At 62.4% G+C, this 20,822-nt stretch overlaps 2 protein-coding genes and 1 pseudogene across 4 annotated transcripts in view; 2 read left to right on the top strand and 1 right to left on the bottom strand.

The window, feature by feature from the left end:
• The first annotated feature begins 4,360 nt into the window (after positions 1-4,360).
• Positions 4,361-8,855, top strand: LOC115914524 (annotated as a pseudogene). The gene is made up of 4 exons (XR_004061430.1): positions 4,361-4,471; positions 5,934-6,160; positions 6,243-6,387; positions 7,834-8,855. The product of XR_004061430.1 is annotated as a tubulin alpha-1C chain-like (transcript).
• Positions 8,856-10,095: 1,240 nt separating this feature from the next.
• Positions 10,096-14,913, top strand: PRPH (peripherin). Its single transcript, XM_030967062.1, has 9 exons — positions 10,096-10,462; positions 11,230-11,290; positions 11,727-11,822; positions 11,896-12,057; positions 12,130-12,255; positions 12,335-12,555; positions 12,944-12,993; positions 13,127-13,203; positions 13,278-14,913. Exons 1-9 carry the CDS (start codon positions 10,122-10,124, stop codon positions 13,317-13,319), a joined length of 1,176 nt encoding a protein of 391 aa, XP_030822922.1. The 5' UTR covers positions 10,096-10,121; the 3' UTR covers positions 13,320-14,913.
• Positions 14,914-15,273: 360 nt separating this feature from the next.
• GLI1 (GLI family zinc finger 1) overlaps positions 15,274-20,822 on the bottom strand; it is a 28,372-nt gene continuing 22,823 nt past the window's right edge. For both annotated transcript variants that reach the window (XM_030967038.1, XM_030967040.1), the window contains exons 11-12: positions 20,076-20,355; positions 15,274-17,980 (exon numbers count right to left, since the gene is read on the bottom strand). In XM_030967038.1, the coding sequence (XP_030822898.1) occupies positions 15,810-17,980; positions 20,076-20,355 (2,451 nt within the window). In that variant the 3' untranslated portion in view covers positions 15,274-15,809. The remainder of the gene's footprint in view (positions 17,981-20,075; positions 20,356-20,822) is intronic.

The following is a 20,822-nucleotide window of genomic DNA, read 5'->3' as shown; positions in this document are numbered from 1 at the left end:
GGGGGCTCGGGCAGAGCAGCAGCTGCTGTGCGGCAGCTGGTGGTGGGGACACAGCTGGGACACTGGGACACGCGTCCCCTGGCCACCCTCCATCTGCTGCAGCCCCACCCCGAGCCACCAGCACCACAGCCCTGCGGTTTCCCACTCCTGGGGAGGGGGTTTCCCCTGCCCGGTTTGTTCTTGCAAAGCTCACAGAGGTTTGGGGTCGTCTCCCCGAGCCAGGAGGTGCTGGGGGGGCTCAGTCCCTGCAGAGGACCCCACACCATCCCCACATCCCCAGCTGCTGCAGGTGGAGCTGCCAGGATGCCCCCCCTGCTCCCCCTGCTGAGAAATCCCTGGGGTTTTTTTCCTGGTGTTTCCCACATTATGCAGATTTCTGGGCAGATCCAAAGTTCTCATGTCCCTGTTGTCCCCACAACCATCCCCGTGTCCCCACACCATCCCCGTGTCCCCACTGCCAGCCCCATGCCCCTGGGGCACCTGTTTTTGGGGTGCTGCTGGGGCTGCAGAGCTGCAAACAAAGAGGGGATGGGATTTGGGCATCGCCCACCAGAACAAAGGAGCAGGTGGCCCCGGCTTTGCTGAGTAGACAAAAACCAGGAGATTTGGCTCCCACCAGGCTGGGCCCCATTGCAAATGGTTATTTTGGGGCACCCTGACCCCAAAACAGCTCAGCCCCCAGCCCTGACCCCACTGTGGGTCCCTCCCTGCATGGGAAATGCCTCCTGCCTTTGTTCCCCTACAATCCCAAGTGCTCAACACCAGTGTGGGGCCTCTCAGGGTGTCCCCACTGTGTCCCCAAACCGGGGTTTTGGGGGGTTCACAGCACCCCCCTGCCTCGGGGACCACTCTCTAAACCCCACCCACCCCATTGCCCCGGGCTGAGGGCGGGAGGTGCCTCGTAGGGCAGGGGGGGCTCAGCCCCGGTGGGTGATGTGGGGTGTAGGGTGAGGGGCACCGGGTGCTGCAGCCCCCCTGGTGCCCCCCAGCCCCCTCCCATCTCCTTGGGTGTGGACAACCACACGTCCTGCACTGACTGCTGCCAGGCAACCGGTGGGGTTGCTAGGAGACCGGTTGCTAGGAGACAGGGTGGGGACCCCCCCTCGCATCCCCCTTGCCCAACATCCATCCTGGGGCCTGGTGGGCGGGGGGTTGCAGGCAGAAGACAAGGCTGGGTTCTCATCACTGCCTGGCCTCATTACCATGGTGAGAACACCATCCCTGGGACCCCTACTGTCCTTGGGACCCCCAGAGCCTGACCCTAAGGGTGGGGAACCATCCTTGGGACCCCCAATGCCTCACCCCACCATCCTTGGGACCTCCAGTGCTGACCCTGAGGGTGGGGAACCATCCCTGGGACCCCCAGATCTTAACCCTGAGCATGGGGCACCACCTTTGGGACCCCCAGTTCCTGACCCCGAGGGTGGGGCACCATCCTTGGGACCCTCTGTGCTTCACCCCACCATCCTCAGGACCCCCAGTGCTGACCCTGAGGTTGGGGCACCATTCTTGGGACCCCCAGTGCCTGATCCTAAGGGTGGGGTACCATCTTTGGGACCTTCACTGCTTCACCCCACTGTCCTTGGGACCCCCAGTGCCTGACCCCGAGTGTGGGACACCACCTTTGGGACCCCCAGTTCCTGATCCCAAGGCTGGGGCACCATCCTCGGGACCCCCACTGCTTCACCCCACTGTACATGGAACCCCCTGTTCCTGACCCCAAGGATGGGGCACTGCCCTTGGGACCCCCAGTCCCTGATCCTGAGCATGGGGAACCATCCTCGGTACCCCCAGTGCCTGACCCCGAGGGTGGGGCACCATCCTCGGGACCCCCACCACTCTGCCTTGCCAAGGGGGGGGGGTATCCAGGCCCTGGGGTCCCCCAGTGCCCACCCTGCCATGGATGTCACCATCCCTGTAGCCCCCCCAGTATCCAGCCCTGCTGAGTGCCAGCATGGGGGGGTCTGGCACAGCTCCCAGCCCCCCCCATCCTGTGCTTCCATTCTCCTGTGCTCTGTTGACTGTTGGTAGCAACGTGGTGGCTCCTGGTGACGGTTGCTCTCCTCCCCCTTCCATGTCCACCCCCACGGTGCCACTGGGTGGGACGGACCCTGGACCCCCCCGAGGTCACCCCTGTCTGCACAGTGTCCCCATGGCTGTCCCCACTAGAGCTGGGAGACTCGGGGGCTCCCAGAGCTGGCACCTCCTCCTGCGTGGGCTGATTTCCCACTGCTGGACTCCTGCCCGTGGCACGGCTGAGATTCCCAGCCTCCCCCAGCCTGGGCCCTTGCTGAGGATCCCAAATTGGTGACCTCGAACCCCACGGCTGGGACGTGCCAGTCCCCAGGGATCGAAGGGTCTCAGCCCCATCAGGAGCTGTCGTGGCTCGGGGCTGACAACCCAGACACAGACTGCTGCTATTTTTAGCCCGTTTTCCCCGCAGAACCCAGCTCTGTCTGTCTGTCCGTCCATCGATGTGACAGGTTCATTCAGATGGAGAGACAGGGCAGTTCTGGGGTGGGGGGGTGCTGTGCTGGAGGGGTCCCTCTGCCCCTCGGCTGGCTCAGGGTGGCACAGAGGGGGCTGGACCCTCGGAGGGGTGGCACCCACCCCTGCCCCACCCGGAGGGCAGAGGGAAAACCCCTCCAGCCCCGATGTTTGGGGACAGCGGGTGACCAAATTCCCTGTGGGAGGAAGCAGGGAGGTGGCACCGGGGTTCCCACAGCCTGGGTGTCCCGGTGCCCCCTCCCGGAGCCACAACAAAAGGGAGACTCGGTCCCGATGGGGGTGGGCACTGCGAGGGGCAGGGGGAGCAGCCGTGGGGTGCAGGGAACAGCCGTGGGGTCGAGAGCCGTGGGGTGGGGCCGTGGGGTAGGACAGCCGTGGGGTGCAGGGAGCAGCCGTGGGATGGGGGGGAGCAGCCGGGGGGGAGCAGCCGTGGGGTGCAGGGAGCAGCCGTGGGGTGCGGGGAGCAGCCGTGGGGTGCGGGGGAGCAGCCGTGGGGGGGGGGCGCGCTGCCTGTGGGGAGGGGGCTGCGGCACCGCCTGCGTGCGGGGCGGTTCCGCAATGCGGCAAAGCCGGGAAGAAAGGAGCGGGGCGGCGGAGGGGTGGGGGCGAGCTGGGAGAGACCCCGCTCTCGGAGGGGTTCCCCTAAAGCACCCCCTGAGCCCCAGCAGGGCACCGGAACCGGCGGGGGGGGGCCGGGGGTGTGCTCGGAGGGCTCCGGTGGCACCGGGGGATCACGGGTGGGGGGACACAACGGGCACCCCGGCCCTGGGTGTGTGGCAGCTCCGGGGATGTGCCCAGGGAGAGGGGGGGACACCGGAGACTCGGGGAGGGGAGGGACACTGAGGTGCCCGAGCTGGGAGGGGACACTGGGAGTGACTGGGGGGGACACTGAGGCTGGGAGGGGACACTGAGGTGCCCAGGCTGTGAGGGGGACCCAGGGATTGGCGGGACTTGCGGGGTGTGGGGTCTGTAATTCCGTCTCGGGGCCAACCCCAATGTCCCCACGGTGTCCCAAACCCCTGTGTGGCCTTTAGAACACCAATCCTTACCCGCTTCAAACCGCCCCAGAGCGAGGGAGGCGGGCTGGGACAGGGCGCTGCACCCCGGGGGTGGGTGTGAGATGTTCCCCCGGCCCCGTCCGTCCTGCCCCACAGGACCGGCCCCGCGTGGGTTCCCCCGGGAGCAGCCCCGGGGCTGGCAGCGAGCAGGGCGGAGGCGGCGGCGGGCACAGGAGCCGGCGCGACGGGAGCCCGCGGGGCTTCCCACGGGAACGGCACCGGGATGGGGATGGGGGGCGTGGGGGGGATTTGGGACCCCCGAGGTCTCCAACCCAGGCGGGGCTGTGGAGCTCCCTGAGGCTGCGGTGGGGGGCTTCAGGGACCCATCCTGCCGCCGACTGAGCCCACCGCCCCAATACCGCAAAGCCCCCCGCCCCTAAAGCACCCCCTAAAGCCCCCCTCTAAAGCACCTCTAAAGCATCCCCTAAAGCCCCCCGCCCCTAAAGCCCCCCACTCCAATATTCCGCCGGCCCTAACGCCTTCCGACCCCTCTGACCCCCCCAATTCCCTCCTGTCTGCCCGCCCAGCGCCCCCTCCCAGCCCTCGGGACCCCCAATTCTCCGCCCCGCTGTCCCCGCCCCCTTCACGGCCCATAGCCACGCCCATTTCCACGTTAGGCCACGCCCCTTCCCTGCCTCCCGCCCACCGCATTCCGCTCCGCTGACGTCACCACCCACCCATCTCGCCAGCATTCGAACCGGCCAATCAGAATCGAGGCGGGGCGGAGGGGGCGTGTCCAGAGCGCCGCGTGGTCGGAGGGGCGGGGCGAACTCCCATTGGCTCCTCCCCTTGACCCCGCCCCCTCTGTGGCCCCGCCCCCTGGGGTTAAACTCGGGGGCCCTACGGGGCAACCCCCGCCTCCCTCCTCGACGGCTCCGTAACGGTTCGGGCAGCGAGCGGCCATGGTGAGGGTTGGGGGCGTGCGGGGGTCCTGGAGGGGCTCCGTGCGGGGTGGGACCCCCGAGGAGTGCGGGACCCCCCGAGCAGTGGGGGGGCTGAGTAGTGGCTGAGTGCTGGGCCCCCCCCATGTCCCCTGCAGCACGTGGGGCTGAGCTCCGGAGGCGTTGGGAGCTCCGCGAGTGTTCCGGACGCCTCGTGGGGCTGCCGAGTTCTGGCTCGTGCTGGGCAGGAGCTGAGCTGGGGGTGCGTGTGTCCCACGGAGCCGGCGGTCGCTGCCCGGGGGGCTTCCACCCACCCCGATTCCCTGCTAAATGCGTGGGGACACGCCGAGTGGCCCTGCGTGTCCTGGGCTCCCACGCGGGGACTAAACTCGTCCCCACAGGAGAGGAGCAGGCCGAGAGGGGGTTTGGGGGCACCCCTGTGCCACCCTCTCGTAGCTCTGTTCGCCGGGACACGCGTGGGTGTGAGTCACGGCGTGGGGGGGGCAGATTCCAGCGTGGCCCGGGCACAAGCAGGAGCGGCTGGCACGGGGAAAGTCCTCCCGGTCACCGGAGTTTGGTCTGGCCCGGGTGGAGCTGGCTGTTCAGGAACCGGGACAGGCCGGGGTTGTGCAAGGGCTGCTGGAGGAGGGAGCAGCTCCAAGTTCCGTGGGGTCCAAGACCACCCCCCAACTGATGAGCAGCCCCCTGGGGAAGGGGCTGAAGTGTCCCTGTCACTGTCCCTGTGTGATCCATGGCTGGAGGGGACTGGGAATGGTGGGGACTGGAAATAATCCCAGTTCTGGACTCGTGGGAGGTGCTGGTGCATGAACGGCACGGATAAGTGCAGGGTCTCATCTCGCTGGGGGGCCAGGATGGGACCCCCAGAGCTGAGCACCCGCTGTGTCCCTGGTACCCCCAGGGCTGAGCACACTGGCAGCCCCAGTCTGGTTCCTCCACACCTCCCTCCAAAGCTCCTGGGTGTCTCCAGCTGGAGTTTGGGGTGATGCTGGGTCAGCCCTGCACAGGTGGGGTTTGGGGGAGCTGAGCTTGAGCCCCTGTGAGATCGATCTCTTCATCCCCCAAGGGCAGGGTTGCAGCTCCCGGGAGGGGCAGGATGGGACCCTCGGAGCTGAGCACACTCTGCACTGGAGGAGAGACGTTCCCTGGGATATGGGGGTGTCCCTGTCCCTGCAGAGGGGGGTTAAGTGTCCCTGTCCCCATAGGAGACCGGGAATAGTGGGGGAGCAGCAATAACCCTGAGGAACCCCAATTCCTGGCTCTGTGGGGTGTGTAGGGTGAAGGGCACCAACTGGTGCAGGGTCTCAGCTCCTGGGGAGAGGGAGCAGGATGGCACCACCAGAGCTGAGCACAGCGGGTGGATCCGAGCAGGATCTGCCCCCATCCAGCCTTGAGGAGGGACCTTTCCCAGCTCAGTGGATGCTGGGGGGGGGACAGAGGAGGTGACCCAGTGGCGTGTGCCCCACAGCGCGAGTGCATCTCCATCCACGTGGGCCAAGCGGGCGTGCAGATCGGCAATGCGTGCTGGGAGCTGTACTGCCTGGAGCACGGCATCCAGCCCGACGGGCAGATGCCCAGCGACAAGACCATCGGCGGGGGGGACGACTCCTTCAACACCTTCTTCAGCGAGACGGGCGCCGGCAAGCACGTGCCCCGGGCCGTGTTCGTGGACCTGGAGCCCACGGTGATCGGTGAGCGCGGGGGGCGGGCGGCGGGCGGGGGCGCTGGCGGCGGGCGCTGGCTGCTAACGGGGCCCGGGGCTGTCCCCGCAGACGAGGTGCGCGCCGGGCACGTACCGGCAGCTCTTCCACCCCGAGCAGCTGATCACGGGCAAGGAGGATGCGGCCAACAACTACGCGCGCGGGCACTACACCATCGGCAAGGAGATCATCGACCTGGTGCTCGACCGCATCCGCAAGCTGGTGAGCGGCACTTGGGGGGTCTCGTGGGGTGGGTTCGTCCCTGCGGGGGATGTGGGGACAAAGGGAAGCTCCAGGTGTGCCTGGGCAGGTCCTTCTCAGCCCATCAGCACTTTGGGGCAGAGAGTTGTGCCAGGAGGGATCAGCCCTGTCATGCCTTCAGGATCTGGATGGATTTGTTTTGAGTCATGTGTCCTGGCTCCCTATGGGGTCTGGATGCTCTAAGTGATCAGGATCAGCCCCTTGCCTTCCCCTTGAGCTGAATCCCTTTACTCTGGCTCTGCAACCCCACGAGGACAGGATGTGCAACCTGAGCTTGGTTCATCCCTGCGGGGGATGTGGGGACAAAGGGAAGCTCCAGGTGTGCCTGGGCAGGTCCTTCTCAGCCCATCAGCACTTTGGGGCAGAGAGTTGTGCCAGGAGGGATCAGCCCTGGGTTGTGCCAGGAGGGATCTCCTGCCTTCCTGATGGGAGCTGCATGACCCCTGTTGTGCCTCCAGGATCTGGATGGATTTGTTGTGAGTCGTGTCCCAGCCTGCAGCACATCCTGGCTCCCTGTGGGGTCTGGATGCTCTAAGTGATCAGGATCAGCCCGTTGCCTTCCCCTTGAGCTGAATCCCTTTACTCAGTGCTCTGCAACCCAGCTAGCACTGAGCTTGGTCCATCCCTGTGGTGGATGTGGGGACAGGGGAAGCTCCAGGTGTGCCTGGGCAGGTCCTTCTCAGCACTTTAGGGTGGAGAGTGGGGCTGTCCCAAGAGGGACCTGCTGGCCCTATCCTTGCCCAGTGCTAAGCCTTGCCAAGGGGAGGAGGTTGTGAAGCCCCATGGCCGGGGCAGGGGGGGCAGGAGAGATGGTTTGGGTGCTGGTGCACCACTGGTTTGACTGGTGTGGCTGCCCAAGCTCTTTGAACCTCTGGTTCCCACACTGGGGCTGGCGCCGGGGTGGCCGGACCTGCCGCGCCAGCGGCTCCGCTCGGGGAGCTCCTGGCACATCAAAGGCTGAGCTGGCTGCCCCGTGGGCTCCTGTGGGATCAGAGCCTGTTCCTGCTGCACCTTCTTGGAAAAACAGGGGGTGAAGCTGTGGTTGACTTCCAGAGCCTGCTGGGGTGTCTCCCAAGAGCTGGGGGATCCACCATGAGTCAGTGTCCGACATGCAAGGTCAGGGACACCTTGTCCACCATCCTGGTGGTTCCTGCCATGGTGCTGGAACACCCTAAGAATGTCCTCATGAGGGCAAAGAGAAGAGCAACTTCTGCCTGGAGTGAACATGACTCTCCTTGTCTGTACTGAGTGTCCCCAGTCCCTGCAGGACGGGGTCCCTTCCCCTGGACCTGGTGGGAAGGTCCTGAGATCCTGGGACAAATATTTTCCTTCCAGAGCAAGTCAGTAACAAAATTAAGTCCAGAATTCCTGACAGTTTGGTCTTGTTTTCCCCTTCCCACCTGGCAGGCTGACCAGTGCACAGGGCTGCAGGGCTTCCTGGTGTTCCACAGCTTTGGCGGTGGCACCGGCTCTGGCTTCACCTCCCTGCTCATGGAGCGCCTCTCTGTCGACTACGGCAAGAAGTCCAAGCTGGAGTTCTCCATCTACCCAGCCCCGCAGGTGTCCACAGCTGTGGTGGAGCCCTACAACTCCATCCTGACCACCCACACCACCCTGGAGCACTCCGACTGCGCCTTCATGGTGGACAACGAGGCCATCTACGACATCTGCCGCCGCAACCTGGACATCGAGCGCCCAACCTACACCAACCTGAACCGCCTCATCAGCCAGATCGTGTCGTCCATCACGGCCTCTCTGCGCTTCGATGGAGCCCTGAACGTCGACCTGACAGAATTCCAGACCAACCTGGTGCCCTACCCCCGCATCCACTTCCCTCTGGCCACCTATGCCCCGGTTATCTCTGCTGAGAAGGCTTATCACGAGCAGCTGACCGTGGCTGAGATCACCAACGCCTGCTTTGAGCCGGCCAACCAGATGGTCAAGTGTGACCCTCGGCACGGCAAGTACATGGCGTGCTGCCTGCTGTACCGCGGGGACGTGGTGCCCAAGGATGTCAACGCCGCCATCGCCACCATCAAGACCAAGCGCACCATCCAGTTTGTGGACTGGTGCCCCACTGGTTTCAAGGTGGGCATCAACTACCAACCACCCACGGTGGTGCCCGGGGCGACCTGGCCAAGGTGCAGAGGGCTGTGTGCATGCTGAGCAACACCACGGCCATCGCCGAGGCCTGGGCCCGCCTGGACCACAAGTTTGACCTGATGTACGCCAAGAGGGCCTTTGTGCACTGGTACGTGGGGGAGGGCATGGAGGAGGGCGAGTTCTCGGAGGCCCGTGAGGATATGGCAGCCCTGGAGAAGGATTATGAGGAGGTGGGAGCCGACAGCATGGAGGGCGACGAGGAAGGAGAGGAATAGAAGCGCCTTGTCTCAACACTGTGGTGCTGTTCATTAAAATGCCTCTCTCCAGTGCTGCCTCTTCATTGTGCTGGGACAATCCGCCTTGTGGTGACCTGGGGGGACATCCCAGGGGAGGGGGGGCCTCAGCTGGGCTGGCTGCCAGGCCCTGCTGCCAGCTGGCACAGGGGATGTGCTGGGAGAGCCTGGGGGGTTCTGTGGGGTTGGGGTCCCCGCCTGGCTCCTGTGCTATGAGCTGGCAGTGGTGGGGGGCTCATCTCCTCCTCAGTGTTCTGCTGGTCCTGGGGGCCTCCCAAGTGACCCCTGAGAGCCCCCAGTGTCCTGCCCAGAGCCTGGTGCAGACGGGCTGGACGTGGTGTCATGCTGCTGCTGGCACGGAGCCATTCTCGGTGCGGCTCTCTGCAGAGCTGGGAGGGGGTCTGGGCGGGGGGGACCCTCCCCAGGAGGAGCCTCTGGGCAGGGCAGCGACTCCTTCCCGTCAGTGCCGCCCTGGCTGCCCGGAAAGGGGGGGATCGGGGGGGGTTGCAGAGCCCGGTGTCCAGCGCTGCCCCGCGCATGGCAGCGCCCGCAGAGCCGAGTCACGGCGGCCCCGACAGAAAGGGAGGGGGGTGGCTGAGAGGGGCACCCCCTCCCTGGATGCTGAGTACCCCGAGAAGAATGGGACCCAGCTCAAGGGGTGCTCTGCATCCCAGCTGGGGGTTTGTACCCCCAGGTTACGTGGGGGGGCCCCCAAAGCGTCTCTCTCCTTCTGACCGAGCCGGGGGGGGGAGGGGTTCCTGTGTCTCCCTCGGATCCTCTCCCCCTTTCCCCTGGTGCTGCTGATTCCGCTGCCTGCACCTCCCCAGCCCCTCGCCTTGCAGCCCCTGGGGGTCCCCGAGCCCCCCTGAAGGGGAATTCTGGCAGCCCCCACCCCTCATCCCGAGGGGATCCCCGAGCCCCCCTGAATGGGAATTCCTGCAGCCCCACATCCTGCAGCCCCTGCTGCTCATCTCTTGGGGGTCCCCGAGCCCTCCTGAAGGGGATTTCTGGCAGCCCCCGCCCCTCATCCCTTGGGGATCCCCGAACCCCCCTTAAAGGGAATTCCTGCATCCCCACATTCTGCAGCCCCCGTCCCTCATCCCGAGGGGCATCCCCGACCACCCCCAGCCCCTTTCCGCGCCCCCTCGAGGGGAACATCCGCAGCCCCCGATCCTCCCTCCGGCCGGGAGACCCCTCCCCTCTCTCTGTGTCCCGTAGCCCCGGGTCCCCCCGGCGGGGCGGAGCCGCCGTCCGCTATAAACGGCCGCTACCGGCAGCCAGCGCCCTCCCGGTGCCACCATGAGCCGCCGTGACCGCGACCCCGGGATGCCGCCGCTCACCGTGGCCCCGGAGCGGTTGGCGGCGGCGGCGGCAGCGCGGGGAGCGGAACGGGAGGAGCTGGCGGCGCTGAACGATCGTTTCGCCGCTTTCCTGGAGCGGGTGCGGGCGCTGGAACGGCAGAACGGGACCCTCCGCGCCGCCCTGGGCCGCGCCACCGCCGCCACCGGGCCCCGCACCGGGCTGGTGCAGGGGGAGCTGCGGGGGCTGCGGGAGCGGCTGCAGCGCCTCGGCCGCGAGCGGGACCGGCTCCAGGCGGAGCGGGACGGGCTCGCCACAGACCTGGCGGCACTGAGGCAGCGGTGGGACGGCGGAGGGGCCGGGGGGGGCAGCGGGATGGGGAGAGAGGATGGGTCGGGGTGAGGGATGGGGAGTGGAGGATGTGCTGGGGACCAGGGGATGGACTGGGATGGACTGGGATGGACTGGGATGGACTGGGATGAGAGATGGACCGGAATGAGAGATGCACTGGGATGAAGGATGAACTGGGATGGGGGATGAACTGGGATGGACTGGGATGGACCAGGATGAGGGATGAACAGGGATGGGGGATGAACCGGGATGGGGGATGAACTGGGATGGACTGGGATGAGGGATGAACCGGTATGAGGGATGAATTTGGATGAGGGATGAATTTGGATGAGGGATGAACTGCAGTGGGAACCGGGGGTGTGGCAGGATGAGTTATGCATGGGATGGAGACTGGGGAATGTGCCAGAGAGGGACTGGCATGAGGAATGTGATGGGATGAGACTTCGCACCAGGATGGGGAGCTGAGGATGCAGCGGGATGGGGACGGGGGAATCAGGGAAGGGGAAGGCGACCCCTGGGAAGGGATACTGGGAAAGGCACCCGGGATGCACGGAGGGCGCTGGGAGGCACTGGGAGATGTGGCCTCTGCGGAAGGGCGGGGCACTGGGAGGGGGCAGGACAAGGGTGGGGACACTGGGAGGGGATTGCTGCGAGCGCTGGGGGCCGCTCCATCCCCGTTCACCGCCGCTGTGTGCGCAACAGGAGGAGGGGTCTGCACCCCTGTCCCCACCTCCCCCTCATCCCTTGCTGTCCCCAGGCTGGAGGACGAAACGCAGAAGCGTGAGGATGCCGAGAAGAGCCTGGTGCTGTTCCGCAAGGTGAGGGGACTGGTGGGCCCGTGTCCCCACGCACCACCAGTGATTCGTGGCTGGAGGGGACTGGGAATGGTGGGCACCGGGAATAACCCTGGGAAAACCCCAATTCTGGGCTCGTGGGAGGTGCTGGTGCATGAATGGCACCGAGCAGTGCAGGGGGGCCAGGATGGGACCCCCAGAGCTGAGCACCCGCTGTGTCCGTGGTACCCCCAGGGCTGAGCACACTGGCAGCCCCAGCCTGGTCCCTCCACACCTCCATCATCAGCTTTTGGGTGTCTCCAGCTGGAGTTTGGGGTGATGCTGGATCAGCCCTGCGCAAAACCGGGGTTTGGGAGGCTGAGCCTGTGCCCATCACCACCACCACCACCCCGGGGTGGGGCTCTGGGATCATCTCAACCCCTCCACGCTGCCCTGCAGCTCATCCCAGCCTCTCCCACAGGACGTGGACCACGCCACGCTGTCCCGCCTGGAGCTGGAGCGCAAGGTGGAGCTGCTGATGGACGAGATCGGCTTCCTCAAGAAACTGCACGAGGAGGTGGGGCCGGGGCGGGATGGGGCGGGCAGGGGGGTGCAGATCAGGTCCTTGTGATGCTCCGGTGCCCCCGCAGGAGCTGCGGGACCTGGAGGTGAGCGGCCCGAGCCCGGCGGGGCTGCCCGAGGCGGAGGTGTGCAAGCCGGAGCTGACGGCAGCGCTGCGGGAGATCCGCACCCAGTACGAGAGCATCGCGGTCAAAAACCTGCAGGAAGCCGAGGAATGGTACAAATCAAAGGTACCCGGGGCTGGGGAGGGATTTAGGAGCGGCTGAGCCCTCCCAGAGCCCTGACTCGCCCTGCCCGTGCAGTTTGCCGATCTCTCGGATGCAGCAAACCGCAACCACGAGGCGCTGCGGCTGGCCAAGCAGGAGATGAACGAGTCCCGCCGGCAGATCCAGAGCCTGACCTGCGAGGTGGACGGGCTGAAGGGCGTGGTGAGAGCCCGGGAGCGTTCGGGGGCGTGCAAAAACCAGACCCCACCGCGGCCCTTTGCAGCCCTTTCCGTCCCTGCAGAACGAGGCGCTGCAGCGGCAGATGCGGGAGATGGAGGATGAGTTCGGCGAGGAGATCGGGAACTACCAGGATGTGGTGGGGAGGCTGGAGCAGGAGATCCAGCAGATGAAGGAGGAGATGGCACGGCACCTGCGCGAGTACCAGGACCTGCTGAACGTCAAGATGGCCCTGGACATCGAGATTGCCACGTACAGAAAGCTGCTGGAGGGCGAGGAGAGCCGGTGAGAGCTGCGGAGTGTCCCCATTGCCCGGGGGGATGTCCCCTGTGTTGAGTCATCCCGGTTATTGTGGCATTTTCCCGGGAGGAGGCAGCTCCAGGCCTTGTTCCCACAGGAAAACAAGAGGTTCCCATGGGAGCTGAGATAAAAGCAAGGCCAGGGGATGGTGGGGGAGCTGCCTCCAGCTGTGCTCCCGAGGGTGCCAGCCTGGCAGCCCATGGGCACAGCCCCCAGCCCATGGGCACAGCCCCCAGCCTGGCAGCCCATGGGCACAGCCCCCAGCCCAGGGCCCCAGCTGAGCTGGGGTGTGGGTCACAGATTGGAGGGTGTGGAAGGGTCCCTGGCAATCCCCAGAAGTCCCAGCCCCTCCTCATCCTCCTCTCCCCCCCAGGATCACCATCCCTCTGCACCCCACCACCTCCTTCAGCATGAGGAGCTCAGGTGAGCCACAAGCTGGGGGTCTCCCTCAATGTCTGGGGGTCTTTTCTTGGGGGTTAAGGCCCTGGGTGGGTGTGGGTGGCTCCCTGTGCTCCTGCCCAGGGTGTCTGGGTGCTGATGGTCCCTCTGTGCCCAGTGCTGGAGCCTCAGCCTGCAGAGAGCCCGGCCCGGAGGATGGTGCTCATCAAAACCATCGAGACACGGGATGGGCAGGTGAGAACTGGGGGTGCCCTGCCTGGGAGGCCCAACCCTGCCATGGGACTGATCCCCAAATTCTCCTCTTGCAGCAAGTGGTGACGGAGTCGCACAAGGAGCGAGCGGGGAAGTGACAAAGAGGAGCGGCTGCGATGGCCCCGAGCCCACGGGGGGGTTTTGCCAGACCCTGCTGCGTCCTGTGTGGGGCAGGAGCAGAGCAGGGGGGCTGGGAATGCCCCAATTGCTATTCCTGCTGTCAGCACCACGGGACAACGCCGTGGTGTGTCCCTGTGCCTTCGCAGTGTGTCCCTGTGCCTTGTCCCCCCACTATTTATCGCTATTTATTGCCTATTTATTACTCTCCCAACCACAACCCCAGCTGTATTTAATATCGAGTGTTCCCCACGCTGCCCTGGGGCCGAGACGGTCCCCGCTTCTCCTTCATGCCACCACAGCTGGCACTGCTGTCCCCGGGGCTGGCAGGTCCGGTGACATCCAAGCGCTGTCACTGTCACGGGGAGTGGGACAGAAAGGGAAGCAGCGCCCACCTGAGGGGGGATCCTGTGTCCCCGGGGTCCCATTCTGTCCCAGAGCCCCTCTTCATGCCACGACTGCCACTTTGGGGGTCTCGCTTCCCCTCCCGTTGCTGCAACAAGCACCGCCTGCCCCGGGGTTGGTGGCTCTGGTGACATTGAAGCGCTGTCCCCTCTGGTGTCACTGTCACGGGGAGTGGGACAGAAAGGAAGCAGCGCCCGGCTGAGGGGGGTCTGCGTCCCCAGGGCCCCTCTCCATGCCACGAGTGCCATTCTGGGGGTCTCACCTCCCCTCCTGTCACTGCAACAAGCACCGGCTGCCCCGGGGTTGGCGGCTCCGCTGTCTCCTGTGTTGTCACGGTCATGGGGACAGAAAGGGACCCAGCGCCCGCCTGAGGGGGCATCTGTCTCCCCGGGGTCCCTCTCCATGCCACGACTGCCATTCTGGGGGTCTCACCTCCCCTCCCGTTGCTGCAACAAGCACCGGTTACACCGGGCTTGGTGACATTGAAGTGCTGTCCCCTGTGGTGTCACCGCCTCGTGGAAGGAGCCTCAATCCCCTGAAACTCTGAATCCTCGGGGGTCCCGCTCCTTCCCGGGACCCCGCGACTTCCAGAGGACCAAGGGACACGCCCGGTACCCGCTCCAGACCCACGGAGTCTCCGCCCGGTGCTCCCGGAGCATCGCCGGACCGGGCCCGGGCACCGCCGCGCTCGTTCCCCACCGCGACCGCCAGAGGGCGCCACCGGCCCGGCCCCATCGCTGCCGCGGGTTAATTCCGCGTTAATTGCGTGTTAATTACGGGTTAATTACAGCGTCACAAGGCTCTGGGTGCGCGGGGAAGCTCCCTGATTTCTATAATTGCGTTAAGGGTTTTTTTTTTGCATGATTGAGTTCAAAGAAATTATGCAAAATTGCGTTAATGAAAGATTTGCTTATTCGCTTTGCTATTTTAAGGAAATTTTTGCACTATTTCATTATTTTCAGCATTTTTTGCACCACTGATTGAATTATTTTAAGCAAATTATGCACAACTGCGTTATTTAAACAAATCTTGCACACATAATTGCCTTATTTTCAGTCAATGCTGCATTATTGCATTTTAAGTATTTTTTGCATCGCCAATTGTGTTAAGTACTTTTTTGCATTATTGTGTTATAGCAAATCATACAAACTGCATAATTTCATGAAATTTTGGCACAATTAATTGCATTACTTTATGCAATCTTTGCACCATTAATTACACGAACAAAATAATATAAAATCGCATTATTTTAACCTTTTTTCCCCCACTACTAATTACGTTACCTTAGCTCATTTTTTCGCATGAAAATGGAATTATTTTAACCCATTTTTTTGCATAACTAACAGCATCATTTTTAGGCCGTTTGCATTATTTGAAGCGCTAATTGCAATCTGGGTGACGGCAACACCAACTCGGGATCCCTGCCCGAGGGTGGTGAAGGGGCTGCCGGGTGGTTTTGGTCACAGGGGACCAAGGACGAGATCAGGGAGCCCCTGGCAGGGGTGACAAACACCTGGCAGAGGTGACAATCACACAGTCACAGTCCCCTGAGAAAGGGTTTAATGAGGGGAGGGGGTGGCGCTGCTGGTGCTCTCACAGAAAGGAGCTTCAGGGGGACAGACAGACAGACAGACAGGTATGAACACTATGTACAGGCACCACCCCGCCCCACCTCTGGGGAATTGCCCCTCTGGAGCAGGGCTGGGGGCGCTTGCAGTCCTGACAGACTGGGATTTGGGGCGGGGGGCACTGGGAGCACTGGGACGGCCCATGGGGCGGGGGCTCTTTGGTTTCGGCGTTAAGGCTGCGCTGGTGAGGGAGGGGGGGCTCATCCCGAGTGGGGACACCCCAATAAGGGCCCAGTAAAACCAGTTCCCCACCCCAGAGGTCACCTGGAGGGTTGGGGCTGTGTCCTGGACCCCTCCTGAACGAGGGTGACTCCAAGGGGGGGCTCCAGGGGTGTTCCCCGCTTCCCCCCAGGCACAAACGTGGGTATGAGGAGGATTCCCAGCCCTGCCCACCACGCTGGGACCCCCCTGGCCCCACCTGAGGGCAGGTGCCCCCCGTTAGGACAGCGAGTTGAGGAAGTGGCTCTCCCCTGCCAACGTGCTCAGCATGGAGCTCATGTCCCCCACTGCCATGTTGGCACCCCCAGGCGAGGGCACCAGGAGCCCCCCGGCCAGGCTGGGGGGTCCTGGCAGCGCCGGGGGGGTCTCCACGTCCTCCACAATGGCAGCAAAGTCAAGGTGCGTGTTCTCCAGGTCCAGTGAGTCCAGGCTGTTGGCCACCTGCTCCCCAGAGTCCAGGTAGTAACAGGAGGTGCCCTTGAGTCCCTCTGGGCCGTAGTGCCCGCAGCTCGCTGCCCCCTGCCCCAGCAGCTTGTGCCCACCTTTGCCCCCCTGGCCTGGGTAGTACAGGGGGAGGTGCCCGGGTCCCTCGGGCACGGGGCGGGCGGGGGGCAAGCGTGGCAGGCGCCGGGCACCGGTGTCCACCCCGTCATAGCCATGCCCTGCCTGTGCCAGGCTGTTCGGGTAGCTCAGGCTGGCTTGGTGAGCCGGTTTTGGGCCAGCTGGGGGGTGTGGGATCATCTCGGGGTTGAAGCAGGGCGGGCTCAGGACGTGCTGGGGCTCCGCCAGGCTCTGCAGATGATCCGCTTTGGGCTGGTAAGTGCAGTACCTGGGGCTGAGGTACGGCGGCGGGGCTGGCACGGCCTGGCACTGCCCGGGCTCGCTGCCCAGCCCCACGCCAGCCACGCCGCCCTTGCAGGGGGGCTGCTGCTCCCCCCACATCAGCGCCTGCTGCGCCTCCACGTAGTTCCGGACCATCACCTCTTTGCTCTGCAGGGTGGGGGTCTGGGCTCTGCGGGCACCTGGGCTGGCCATGCCCATGTACCCGCCCGGTGTGTGCCCCACAGGGGGGTACCCACCCTGCCCCACGTCCATGGTGTGCCCAAAGGCAGCGGGGGATGCCGAGGGCCCGGCCAGCTTGGTGCTGGGGCAGGGAGCGAGTGCTGGGCTCGGCGCTGGGTATCGCTGCTCGGATTTGATCTGGAGCCGGTTAAACCGATGCCCCCCTGAAAATTCTTGGTCCTGGCATGAGCTCACCAGTTTGGGATGCTGCCCGCAGGCGCTGGGGTGGGGGTACTCGATGTTTTGATGGGGACAGTGTGGCCCAGACATGGTGGGAGCGCCCACACCTTGCCTGGAGCTCATGCTCAGCGTGCCCTGGGGGGGTCCATCCCAGGGCTCTGGCACGGCCCCATTGTTCCCAGTAGGCAAACTGGGGAAGTGCTGGTTCATCTGGCACTGAGGGAGGGAGAATTCAGGCTGCAGCAGCCCCTCCTCCATGTCCCCATGTGTCCCCACCATGGTCCGGTGAGTGCCGTAGATGCCACCCTGGAGCTCCACACCAGTGGCCTGGCAGGGGAAGCTTTCCTCAGGATAACTCAGGTACTGCTCCATGTCCAGCAGGCTGGATTCGGGGCCAGGACCCCCCATGCTTTCCATGAAGACGTTCTCAGTGATGCTGGGGGGGCGTGGGGAGAAGCCATGGCGCTGCAGGTTGGCCTCAGACCCACCCAGAGGCTGCAGCACTGTCCTGCCCGCGCCTGGCATGCTCACATTCCCCACACTCTTAAACCTCTGCACCCTGGGCACGGCTGGAGGCTTGGCCACCGTCTGGGCAGGGTCACTTGCCCGTCGCACACCGTGTCGGGACACCAGATGAGCGGGCACGCTGCCTGGATAACCAGGGTTCTCATTGGAGCTGTTCCTTCTCACCAAGCCGTTGGCGATGCAGCGAGGCCCAGCAGGCACGGGGTAACCTCCGGGAGTGCCACCATGCCCACCTGGTGCCACCTGCTCCACGCTGGGCAGCGGGGTGGGCGGGGGGCCGCCCGTGGCTGCAGCGTACTTGGCCTTGAGGCGGTAACGCTGTGCCGGGGTCAGGCTGCCCACCCCCGGCAGCCCCCCGGCATCACCGGAGCGCCGCGACTCATCCGGAGAGGCGGCACCGTAACCGTCCACCGGGCACGGCCCGCTGGGCATCGCTGCGGTGTCGCTGCTCGGGCACAGGTATGGGGACACCAGGGAGGAGCGGCGGCTGACGGTGTAGGCAGAGCTGACGGTGCTGGTGCCGCTGCTGCGGCGCTCGCCCGGCGCCGCCAGGCCCAGCTCGGCCGCCGACAGCTCGGCGATGCGGCGGTGAGAGGCTGGTGGAGGCACCTCCCCGGGCAGGCCTGCGGGGGAGAAATGTCACAGTCACGTTTTCTGAAAAATTTTCTGTCACAGTCATGTTTTCTGAAAAATCTTCTTTGCCCAGGATTCTCCTCCTGGGAAGATGAGAAGGCTCAGACAAAAAGGGAAAAAATAATTGAACTGATTTGCTTCTTCTGTGTTTTGCTGCTTTGGACGTTGTTTACCAACAATTACCAATGATTGTTTCATTGGTTCATTTCATAAACCATGAAATTTACGTGGTTTCATGTAATCTGTTTTGACTTATTAGCCAATCAGGATCAAGCTGTGTTGAGGCTCTGGAAGGAGCCACGAGTTTTTCATTATTATCTTTTTAGCTTTCTGTATGTATCCTTTCTGTATTCTTTAGTATAGTTTAGTTTCATAGTTTATATATATATATAGTTTTTAATATATTTATTTACATATAATATATATAATATATATAATATATATTATATATTATGTAGATCTATAAAAACTAAACTATATATATGTGTATATATATGTTTTTATATATATATATATAGTGCATATATATATATATAGTTTAGTTTTTTAGCCTTCTGAGAACATTGAGTCAGATTCATCATTCCTTCCTTTGGGAACCCCACAAATACAACAGAGAAGGAGGAGTTACCCCAGGACACAGCGTGGCAATGTCAGAGCAGGGACAGGAGCCACCTCCAGAGCTGGGATGTGGCTCTTCCATGCTTAGAGCTGGTGGGGACAGGGGGCAGGTGGCCACAAAAGAACAGCAGAGGCTTATTTAGGTTGGAAAAATCATGGAAAGGTTTGGGTTGGGAGGGATCCTAAAGACCACCCATGTCCCATGGGCAGGGACAATTCCCTCTAGAGCAGGTTGCTCCAGCCTGGCCCTGGTTGCTTCCAGGGATGGGGCAGCCACAGCTTCTCTGGGCACCCTGTGCCAGGGCCTGCCCACCCTCCCAGGGAAGAACTCCTTCCAATATCCCACCTAACCCTGCCTCTTTGCCAACGTGAAGCCATTCCCCTCATCCTGCCCCTCCAGGCCTTGTCCAAAATCCCTCTCCAGTTCTCTTGGAACCCCTTCAGGGCTCTAATGTTTCCCCAGATTTTGGGGTGCATTTCTACGTTCCAAACTGCAATGCAAGATGTATTCCATTACCATCTGTACGGCAGATTATCCTTTGTCAAGTGGGCAGTTTGCCTTATCTCCCTCTTTGAGTGACCACAATCACTCCTCCCTCAGGAGGGGACATCTGCTGATAACAGCCATTGAATGTCCCTGCATGACTGATAAGAACTACAGCATCCCATTGGGAGATGTGAGCCCAGAGGGAGGAGCCAAGCATTCCTACCCGGACAGAATCTGAGATTTCAAACATTCCTACCTGGATCTAATCTGAGATTTCCAACATTCCTACCTGGATACAATCTGAGATTTCAAATATTCCTACCTGGATATAATCTGAGATTTCTAACATTCCTACCTGGATACAATCTGAGATTTCAAGCATTCCTACCTGGATATAATCTGAGATTTCAAACATTCCTACCCAGATATAATCCAGAGGTTTTTGAGACACCAGCACGGATTTCTCCACTGGATTCCCCAGAGGAACAGCAGCCGCCTCTTCTCCCACTGGATCTTCAGAGGAAGAATACATCCTTCTCTACAGGATCCCTGCTCCAACAGAACCACCCCTGGCACGGCAGGAGGGCTGCAGCCACATTTCCAATTGGACTGGTACCAACACCCTGACCCACAGGGTGTCAGGTTGGGTTCTGACTCGGTCAGTGTTGTTCTAGTTACTGCATTGTTTATTTTATCCTTTTATTTTTCTTCCCTATTAAAGAACTGTTATTTCCTGCTCCAATATTTTTTGCCTGAGAGCCCCTTAATTTCAAATTTATAGCAATTCAGAGGGGTAGGGAGGGTTTACATTCTCCATTTCAGGGGAGGCTCCTGCCTTCCTTAGCAGGCACCTGTCTTTCCAAACCAAGACATTCTAACACCAGCAAGGTGTGGAAACTTCTGGCTGCCAACCAGATCTCTGCACACACCTCCCACAGGCCAGGCCCCACATTCCAGGGGGAGAGGCACCCCAATCTCACCAGCTCCATGGATGGGTGGCAGGTTCAGGCCCTTGGAAGCCGCCGGTTTCCTCAGCTGCTTCAGCTTGTCGATGCGAAGGTTTTCCAGTTTGTGGAGGGCCATGAGCCCCGAGGTGCCCATGGGCTCCCCAGGCACCACGTCCTCCAGAGTGGACAGGTCCTCGTAGCTGCCACCGGCGTTTCCTGCCATCTCCACGCCGCTGTCGTTGTTGGTGGTGCTGCCCAGGGGTGAGTGGTCGCTGCTGCACGAGGATTGCCCACCTGGGCTGGGCTGGGGCTTCTGGGGAGAACCAGAGCAGGGCCAAGGGGGTTGTAGTGTATGATAGAGATAATTCATGCTATTAATGTATAAAATATTGTAAGATCCAAACTATGTCTTTTGACCACCCTGGCCGGGAGCAGTGTCTTATTCATATTCATCTACTTCCCGGACTACATTGAGATAGCATTGGGTTCTTTAATGTAAGAATGGAAACTTCCAGGGTGATAATCACCGGCTTCCCTGGGTCGCCAGGACCACTCAAGAGTGATTATCGCCTCGAAGATTGTATCCACCAGGATGATTAACAGCGCCACCCTGCTACATGTGAATACCGACTTCCCTGAAGTTCTCTGACAACATCTAGACACCTGGACCAGACTTTTGTCTACCTCTGCACATGTAAAGCCCCGGTTCTGCACGTGAAAAGACACAAAGAACATTCGGTCATCTCTGCCTCGGGCAGAATAAACTGTATAAGGACTCGC

This window comes from Camarhynchus parvulus, chromosome 29 (genome assembly GCF_901933205.1).
Source record: "Camarhynchus parvulus chromosome 29, STF_HiC, whole genome shotgun sequence".
In the NCBI taxonomy this organism is placed as follows: Eukaryota; Metazoa; Chordata; class Aves; order Passeriformes; family Thraupidae; genus Camarhynchus; species Camarhynchus parvulus.
This window is presented reverse-complemented; position numbering and strand designations above follow the sequence as displayed.

Bases quoted from the DNA above. Each gene is read 5' to 3' on its own strand.
- PRPH (XM_030967062.1), top strand. From the start codon at position 10,122: ATGAGCCGCCGTGACCGCGACCCCGGGATGCCGCCGCTCACCGTGGCC. The intron at 11,823-11,895 runs GTGGGGCCGGGG...GTGCCCCCGCAG, and splicing joins TCAAGAAACTGCACGAGGAG to GAGCTGCGGGACCTGGAGGT. The intron at 12,256-12,334 runs GTGAGAGCCCGG...CCGTCCCTGCAG, and splicing joins TGGACGGGCTGAAGGGCGTG to AACGAGGCGCTGCAGCGGCA.